Source organism: Oncorhynchus keta, chromosome 9 (genome assembly GCF_023373465.1).
Source record: "Oncorhynchus keta strain PuntledgeMale-10-30-2019 chromosome 9, Oket_V2, whole genome shotgun sequence".
NCBI lineage: Eukaryota > Metazoa > Chordata > Actinopteri > Salmoniformes > Salmonidae > Oncorhynchus > Oncorhynchus keta.
This window is the reverse complement of record NC_068429.1, coordinates 44,643,495-44,653,161: the sequence shown is the minus strand read 5'-3', so window position 1 is coordinate 44,653,161 and position 9,667 is coordinate 44,643,495. Positions and strand designations below refer to the sequence as shown.

The window sequence follows — 9,667 nt, the reverse complement described above, 5'->3', positions numbered from 1 at the left end:
GGCCGGTCACTGAAAGGTTGCTGGTTCGAATACCTGAGCTGACATCTGTCAATGCGCCCTAATTTGCTCGAGGGGTGCCGTATTACTATGGCTGACTGTGACTGTGGATGTGTGTTTCTGACTGGCTGATGGCAGCTGTGATCATAACAGACAGAGACATAGCCAGTGGGACAGTGTTAGGGGAGGGAGTCGGTGAGTATTTAATTTAACATGGCATCCTCACCTGCGCCCATGGTCTCAGGCTGAATCGTGCTGCCCTCCCTGTCAACCAGGTCACAGTGTTTGGATGGGCATATGTATGCCAGACTGGCACAGCCCATCGTCAGGGACCTACGTTACCGGAGACTAAATGTACCAGATACACATAGAGAACCACTGCACAAACATGTACAAATACCATGCATAACACGCACGATCAAACACAGTTCATTAGTTCAAATGTGCATGTAACCATCACACGAGATCAGGCAAAAGTTCTTAGTACATTTAAGGTCATCACACTACAACGTGTCACCTTGTGTGACTGTTTCTGTGGTCCTGTGACAGAGCGACTGGGAGAGGCAGGCACTTCCTGTAGTGATGTTACAGCTCCAGAGGCCCTGTTACCCGTGTGAGTGGGAGGGGACGACAAACTCCCCGACCAAAGCAGTGAGGGGGATGGCACATCACATCCAGTTGATCCAATGGCATCATCGTCATCATCAAGAAGGCACACTGCAGTACTAGCACAATATCATAATCACATTCACAGAATTTAAGAGAACACTATTATTGTATCTAAATGATCACTTCACTCTCACACAATTAAATAGAACTCAATAACTCCATTATGATATCTCTATGATCACTTCACTTTCACAGTGAATAAAAAAACATTCCTACTCCAGTACAGATATTTATTCGTAAAGGAATCTGTGGGAAAGATCAGATAAATATGAAATTAAGTTAGATTTTAAAATCGGCATAGTTTTTCATTTTAAGCTGTATGGCAATCATTGACACCAATAACTGCATATACATGAGATGTAAAATAACAGAAAACTAGACCACCTTGTCCTCTAAAGCAGCCGTTGAAGTCACTAACCTGATTCTTCATATGTGAAAATGTAAGATTGCATTGAAGCAGGAAGAAGTGAGACAACATTAAGACCACATGACCCAGCATGCCTTGCAACATCTGAAACATTATGTTCAGTATACAAAGAACAGAAAAAAAACACACCACTAAAACAAATTACATTGTCTATGGATTGTATATTTGAAATTAATCAATAAAGTGTATTGAGGATTTCACAGTCGAGCAGTCTTCATTTGTTCACAGACAAGTAATTTTATTCATGCATTATTAGAGTCCAATTCAGCAATCAGATTTCATTTGGTATCAACTCTGGAGTTAGCATACACTAATATGAACACAATAAAAGCGCAATTGAACCAATGGGATCTTAAAACATGCTCACCAATAGCAGCACCAGAAACATTAATGAAACTAAGAATATATTGCAGGTCACCAATTTATACATTTTTTTTAGTAGTTCAACAAAGCAAGGCACGTTAAGTAAAGTATATTTACCATTTAACTATTTGTTAATCAATTTATCATATTTTCTACTTGACAATCAGAGATGATTTTAAGATTTACAGAAGTAGCTGGCAGCTTCGCCTTCAGCCATGAGAATAACATGGTGTTGAGGTATGGTACTGCAGGACTACCAAACTGGCGACTCTAATCTGTGGTTCACGGGCTCTTTTCACATGGAATTTTACCTCATTAATATGGACTTAAAAACACTGCTATCCTCAAGCTTTACGCCGGACAGAGACAGTAAACATGTATCTCACATGATACTCCAACCAGACATGGGTTCAAATACTATTTCATGTCCTTTCAAATACTTTAGCTGTGCTCGAATAAGCTTGCCTGTTTGCAATTGAACCAATAGAAAAGTCCAGAAAAATGTTAAATCCTGCCCACCGGCACTCCTGGTAGGCTAGAACAAAAGCTCAAAGTATTTGGACTCAGGTCTGACTCCAACATGGGGACATGCTGGGGGAGATCAGGGACAAAAACAAACAGTCACATTGTCCAATCACACCTCGTTGTACATTATTGTGCGTTGGCCTTGTAAACGTTGTGGTAGTTGTCGGGGTAAATGCCTTTCACGCGGTTGTTTGAGGGGTCAAAAGGCGACTTGAGGTGGGGCTTGGCCTCGTACACCACACCCATCCTCTCCAGAGTGAACTTCCCACTCTTTATGAAGTCAGCATTTACCTAAGAGCGAGAGAGAAATAGAAAGCAAGAGTGCAAGAGGGGGGATAGAGAAAGAGTGAGATTGAAAGGAACGAGAGAGAATAAAGAATGGAGAGAGCACACAGAGAGCACACAGACATGGTTAAATCCACACCTTTACTCAGAGATGGAGGAACTCCGAGTCTTTAAAATAAGCTCCTAATCCATCCTGAGATCTGAAAGCTTAGGGAACCGTAGACTGTTCTTAATGACCCGACTCCTCTCTCCAAAAACACTATTCCTGATTAGGTACTGCAGGGTTCGTCAACTGGCACCCAGTGTCGCTAATTTGGTGCGCGGCATATTTTCTTTGGCCTACGAAAAAGCTGTAAGTAAAAATGTTTTGAATATACACCGCTCAAAAAAATAAAGGGAACACTAAAATAACACATCCTAGATCTGAATGAATGAAATATTCTTCACATAGTTGAATGTGCTGACAACAAAATAACACAAAAATGATAATTGAAAATGAAATATCAACCCATGGAGGTCTGGATTTGGAGTCACACTCAAAATTAAAGTGGAAAACCACACTACAGGCTGATCCAACTTTGATGTAATGTCCTTAAAACAAGTCAAAATGAGGCTCCACGTGCCTGAATGACCTCCCTACAACGCCTGGGCATGCTCCTGATGAGGAGCAACTCCTGGACAGTCTGTGGTGCAACGTGGCGTTGGTGGATGGAGAGAGACATGATGTCCCAGATGTGCCCAATTGGATTCAGGTCTGGGGAACGGGGGCAGTCCATAGCATCAATGCTTGCAGGAACTGCTCCATCCAGCATTTTTTTTTCATTTTATGCCAGTTAAGAACCTCTTGCAGGAACTGCCTGTTGACAGAACGACCTTGTCAGCTCGGGATTTGAACAATGAGGTCTAGGCATGGTCTAGCATTAGGAGGAACCCAGGGCCAACCGCACCAGCATATGGTCTCACAAGGGGTCTGAGGATCTCATCTCGGTACCTAATGGCAGTCAGGCTACCCCTGGCGAGCACATGGAGGGCTATGCGGCCCCCCAAAGAAATGCCACCCTACACCATGACTGACCCACCGCCAAACCGGTCATGCTAGAGGATGTTACAGGCAGCAGAACGTTCTCCACGGCGTCTCCAGACTCTGTCACGTCTGTCACGTGCTCAGTATGAACCTGCTTTCATCTGTTAAGAGCACAGGGCGCCAGTGGCGAATTTGCCAATCTTGGTGTTCTCTGGCAAATGCCAAACGTCCTGCACGGTGTTGGGCTGTAAGCGCAACCCCCACCTGTGGACGCCGGGCCCTCATACCACCCTCATGGAGTCTGTTTCTGACCGTTTGAGCAGACACATGCAAATTTGTGGCCTGCTGGGAGGTCATTTTGCAGGGCTCTGGCAGTGCTCCTCCTGCTCCTCCTACCTCCGCACAAAGACGGAGGTAGCGGTCCTGCTTCTGGGTTGCTGCCCTCCTACGGCCTCCTCCACGTCTCCTGGTAGCGCCTCCATGCTCCTGGACACTACGCTGACAGACACAGCAAACCTTCTTGCCACAGCTGAAACCGCATTGATGTGCCATCCTGGATGAGCTGCAGTACCTGAGCCACTTTGTGGGTTGTAAGACTGACTGTTCTCATGCTACCACTAGAGTGAAAGCACCCTCAGCATTCAAAAGTCACCAAAACATCAGCCAGGAAGCATAGGAACTGAGAAGTGGTCTGTGGTCACCACCTGCAGAACCACTCCTTTATTGGGGGTGTCTTGCTAATCGCCTATAATTTCCACCTGTCTATTCCATTTGCACAACAGCATGTGAAATTTATTGTCAATCAGTGTTGCTTCCTAAGTGGACAGTTTGATTTCACAGAAGTGTGATTGACTTGGAGTTACATTGTGTTGTTTAAGTGTTCCCTTAATTTTTTTGAGCAGTGTATTTCTTGATAGTATCACTGATCTTTAATGGACAGTTTGCCTTTCAGAGCTTTTGTGAGTTTAAAAAAAAATTAGCACCCTTATGTAGACCGAGCCCCACCACATCCGTTCCCGCATCGAATGGGGATGTGAACGGAAAAACAAATAAGTGCTACCCAATATAACAATATACATTTCATAAATATTTGAATAAAGTGTGTACATAAAACATATTAAACGCGTCTGTAAAACCACAATGAGGACATCGACCTACCAAGCAAGTTTTCATAAATCATTGGGTACAACACAAGAAAAACAGAATAATCTGAAATAGGGGCATAATTCATGTTCAAATTTACAACATAACATGCATGGCCATTTCATCATTAAGACCTCTAGGAAATAATGTCTGGGAGGGTGAAAATCCAAAAACATTCTCTTTTGCTCAGAGTATTATTTATATCACCTCCCCTGTCTGATATCTTAACTTTCTCTATGCCACAAAATCTTTTTTTTTTTTTAAAGGTAGAAATGTCATGTTTTAGGTCATTAAAATGTACTGCCACTGGATAATCACTGTAATTTTTCCCGATTTTAACGTTTATGTTTGAGAGAAGGAGAGTTTGTACCGTCATAGCACAGCCCACATGGACATTTCATAATGTAGATAACATGGGTGGTGGAGCGCGTAATAATGTCCTTTATTTGGAACCGTTTTCCTGTGTGTGGGTGGCAGGAATTTTCACACGTCATCATATTGTTGCACTGTGCACAACCTCTGCATTTATAGCTACCATCCCCAAGCGGGCGTAAAAGAGCCTGGCTCATCTTCTTGTGTGGCTGGCAGTTATGATGGACCAATTAATGGGGTAAGTTGCGACCTCTCCTACATACAATAAGTGGTGGATTCTTAAATTCAGCAGGCAAAGCTGGGTTCCGACGATAAAACATGCCAGCAATCTCCCACTTTTTAGCGAGTTCAAAGTATATGTAGTTGTGTTCTTTCGCTCTAGTAGTGGGTCTTTTTTTTTTGGAGCAGTTCATCTCGTGGTTTCCCCAATGCCAAATGAAGAGCTTCATCCACACATTGTGGCGAGTAGCCTCTCAGAAACCTATTGCGCATCTCCTCTGCTTTTTCTAGATAGTAGAGTGACATATACAGCGCCGTTTAAAGAAAAAACATAAGACTAATATCAAGCTTTGAAATGATTATGTTTTAGTCAAATACAATATCTGGTTGGGCTTCTTGCGACAGAGTACAAATACTTTATATTTATACTCTGTCCCCCGACCATCCTCTCGAGAGAAAAAAACTACATCTGCCCACGGCTGAATTTAGTTGATGACCCCTGAGATACTGCATTTCATTGTTTCCCTTCCTGTACCCATATACGGGTTGAAATGGCAGATTTGGCCACTGGTTAACAGCTAAATTTGGAACATAGTGGCTGTACAGTAATATGCTATACATGACGTCAGAGCTGCACTTTGCAGCGCTGTATTGGGTTTGATTGAAAGCCGTTCTGAACTTGAGCCCCTCGCGCTACACACAATTAAAATCAGCCCTGTAGCTTAGCATTCGCTTTATCTGACCACTTCCGTATTGAGCGAGTCACTGGTACTTCCTGTTTGAGTTTTTACGTATATCAGGAGGATAGCGAAGATAAGTTCAAATTTGCCAAATGGTGGGTGAGGGCGAGCTCTGTGTGTGTGTCTGTGTGTGGAGTAAAGGGGATCTAGAGTTTTTGCCTGTAGTTGCAGTTTTTGCCTGTAGTTGCAGGGTGCACACCAAAAATTGTATCAATTTCCCGGAATTGCATTGTAAAAGCCTAACACTGTAATAGCGTATTTTATATTATAGCAATAAATCAAGCTTTAAAATGATGCCCATCTGACGCAGATTGCGATATATAATGAACCGTTTTTAGATTGCAACAGAAATTGTGTGATGGCAGGGATGCAGGTTTGTGTTCCGAACAAAACTAAACGTGTTTGAGATTTAGTTCCTCAACAGCACAGATAGGAGAGCGAAAAACACCTCATAGCTAAAGACTCTTCTTGCAGTCATAAAAGCGTATTGAAATGACTTAGGAACTGTGCACACTTTGGAGAGGTGTGTGGCCACTTGGGAGACACCAGTTAGTCCTCGCACTCAAAGCCTTGTAATTGTTTTGTCCTATGTTGCACCTACCCCACCTTTTCCAGGAATATTCTTATTACGTTTACTGAATGTATCCAGAGCATATTCAGATTTCGGTATCAACAAATGCGGCGAAAAGTACAGTTCATGTAAAAATCAATAGTGTAAAGTTGTGTCAGGTATACAGTTGTGTATTCATCTTTGGTCTAATAATATTCCCATCATCTCCAAACTGTTTCTATCCATATAGACCAATTCCCACAAGAGGATAGGGTTAATGAAACCCAAATGTAATAAGGGGTCACGAAACAGCCAGTTCATTCACATCTCAATGTCAAAACTATTCCGGCCCAATGAGTCTGTTCCTTTGCTTCCCTTCCTCGCAGCGCAGTGGCCCCTGCTTTTCCCCGTTCTGGCTAATTATAACTCTCCAAAAACGAGCTGGGCTGGAGGCAGGCCTAACCCAGCTCCTAGTCTGTACCCTAGCCCAACCGCAGTCAAAGTCCACTGGCCTCTGACCCTCGGCCCCGCCCCGCCCCTAGCCAAGCCCCTGGACTGCTCTCCCCAAATCATTAGCAGTTTGTCACTCCATCTCTTTCCTCCCTCCTCATTCTCTCCCAGTCTCTCTCTCTCTCTCAGTACTTCTTGCTTACTATCTCTCTCATTCGCTCACTTGTTTTCTCCCTCCCTCCCTCCCTCGCTCCTCTATCTTACCCCATTTACTTCCCTCCCTTCTTTACTTTCCCTCTCGCCTTCCTTATGTTCTTTCACTTCCTCCCTTACTGTCCTCCATCTCTGCTTCTCAGTAATCAGTGAGGCAGAGGAATCCCTCCCTGCCACTCTGACCTTAGCAGCAGTAGCAGGCAAGGAGAGGTTGAGTGGTGGAGGTTTCAGAGTCATGTGATGAGCTGCTTCTGACCCTTTTAAGCAGCATAGGAGGGCATATGGAGCGCTGTAGCGCAGGGCCAAAGCCAGGGCTTTGTGAGTGGATGTGTGTGTGTCTGTTTCGCACTGGGAGGGGATGTGAGCCCAATGATAAGTGACAGGGGGATAGATATATATATATCGGGTGGAACAGGTGGAGACCTAGACATGTGGTGTCTCACTCCGTAACGCACACAGCCCTGTAACATACACTCTCTCTCACACACACCGTGCAGCAGCATCTCATTGAACAAGGCAATGGTCACCCACTGCGTCAGAACCTGCTCGGCCCGGTAGGACACACTGAGGTGGTTTTCTATTACTACAGGTCTTATTTTTGTGGGGGACAACACAGGAAAACAACACAGGATGTACACATATGATACACAAATAAACGTCCCCCACCCAGAAACCCTGGTTAACAGCTTTGAAAGTATAAAGCCCTTCAAAATGTAACCCACATTAGGGGAAACCACACCACTCCACCCCAGCGACTCCTTATTGTTAACTGTTTTGTTCGGCAGCGCGGTAAAAAAAATAATAAATGCTGTAAATATTCTGCTGTGCAATTATGTCCTGGTTGTCGTAATCTCAAAAACAGACGCGGCAGTTTCACCAATTAACGATTCAAGGTTTCTTTTGAAGTGCTGGGGGGACAAAAAGTTGTCTCAGTTTCCGAGGTAGCAACCAAAGCCTGTGGTGTGTGTGTGTGTGTGTGTGTGTGTGTCAAAGCCCTGGTACTGGAATCTGACTCAATTGCCACACAGAATCAAATATGAATTTGTTAAACTGCAAGATATGATGACGTGGTATAATTGTATGCAAATCTGGGCCTCTGCTCCAACAGAAGGAGAGGACAAGAGAGTCCATGAATATTGTCTATCCTAAGTAAAAGCTCAGGCGAGAACGTCTGAAGGCTGAGTTGATCAGGCTAGAGCCAATAAATGACGACGGATAATAGGAGAAAGAGACAGTTCCCAGAACGTGCACACCCACAGGCACGCACACAGCGGGCTCTGAGAGGAGTCATCGCTTCCCAGCCGGAGGAGAAGCAGAGCAGCAATGAAAGCGTTTCTGAAGAGCTGGAAACAAGCAGTGTTTTCCTGTCTGCCAATCGTTACGAGCGTAACGGCCAGAATACCACCAATTATAATAGAAATCCCATCTGACAACGAAGAAGAAAAAGAAGCCTGTTAATGTTTCGTCTACTTGTGGTGATGACAGAAATGGTGTGGGTGGCTGAGTTGAATGGTGTGTGTATGTAGCCAACTATATATTACTTACCACTCCTCCGTCAGGGTTGCGGATGTATCCGTATCCAATCTGCTTGTCAATAAAGAACCCGTAGTCGGAGCGCCGCAGGTGGCCTACTGGAACGCCGTTGCGGAAGATCGCTTCCAGGCCGAACATCGGGACTTTCCTGTTAGTAGGAAGAGGCAGAGGTGTCAGGTTCAGCTACATCACACAGACCTGTTCAGGAGGATGTAATGTTAGAGAGACGGGGAAGGAGAAGAAAGAGAGGAAGAATTGGGAGAAGAGGGACAAACCAGGTTTCCAGCCAACCATTTCATGCGGATGAAGAAAAAGTTACGACAGGCCTTACGGAAACAGCAAATTTGTCGACAAAACAAAAATACACTAGACAAGGTGGGATATATTTTTGGTAAATTAAATAGATTATGCGACAATTGAAATATACTTGGAGTTTCATGCAAATTTCCAATAAGTATCGAGGGTAGGCTATGATTTGAATGATGATCGGGGCGCGGCTGCCAATTATATATAAAGTACCAGTCAAAAAAGTCTGGACACACCTCATTCAGGGGTTTTCATTTTTACTATTTTCTACATTGTACAAAAATAACAAAAATGTAACAAATCTAAATATATTTTATAGTTGAGATTCTTCAAAGTAGCCACCCTTTGCCATGATGACAGCTTTGCACACTCTTGTTATTCTCTCAACCAGCTTCATGAGGCAGTCACATGCAATTCAATTAACCGGTGTGCCTTGTTAAAAAATTGTGGAATTAGTGGAATTTCTTTCCTTCTTAATGCGTTTGAGCCAATCACTTGTGTTGTGACAAGGTAGGGGTGGTATATAGAAGTTAGACCTATTTGGTAAAAGACCAAGTCTATATTATGACAGCTCAAATAAGCAAAGAGAAACGACAGTCCATCATTACTTTAACACATGAAGGTCAGTCAATACAGAACATTTCAAGAAATGTGAATGTTTCTTCAAGTGCAGTCACAAAAACCATCAAGCGCTTATAATGAAACCGTCTCTTGTAAGGACCTCCACAGGAAAGGATGAGCCAGAGTTAACTCTGCTGCAGAGGATAAATTCATTACAGTTAACTGCACCTCAGATTACAGCCCAAATAAATGATTCAGAGTTCAAGTAACAGACACATCAACATCTACTG

At 43.6% G+C, this 9,667-nt stretch overlaps 1 protein-coding gene across 1 annotated transcript in view; it reads right to left on the bottom strand.

The window, feature by feature from the left end:
* Positions 1 to 1,234: 1,234 nt before the first annotated feature.
* The window catches only part of sardh (sarcosine dehydrogenase), a 118,205-nt gene continuing 109,772 nt past the window's right edge, over positions 1,235 to 9,667 (bottom strand). Inside the window, exons 21-22 of the mRNA XM_052525986.1 lie at positions 8,523 to 8,658; positions 1,235 to 2,272 (exon numbers count right to left, since the gene is read on the bottom strand). Of these exons, the coding sequence (XP_052381946.1) occupies positions 2,108 to 2,272; positions 8,523 to 8,658 (301 nt within the window). The 3' untranslated portion in view covers positions 1,235 to 2,107. The remainder of the gene's footprint in view (positions 2,273 to 8,522; positions 8,659 to 9,667) is intronic.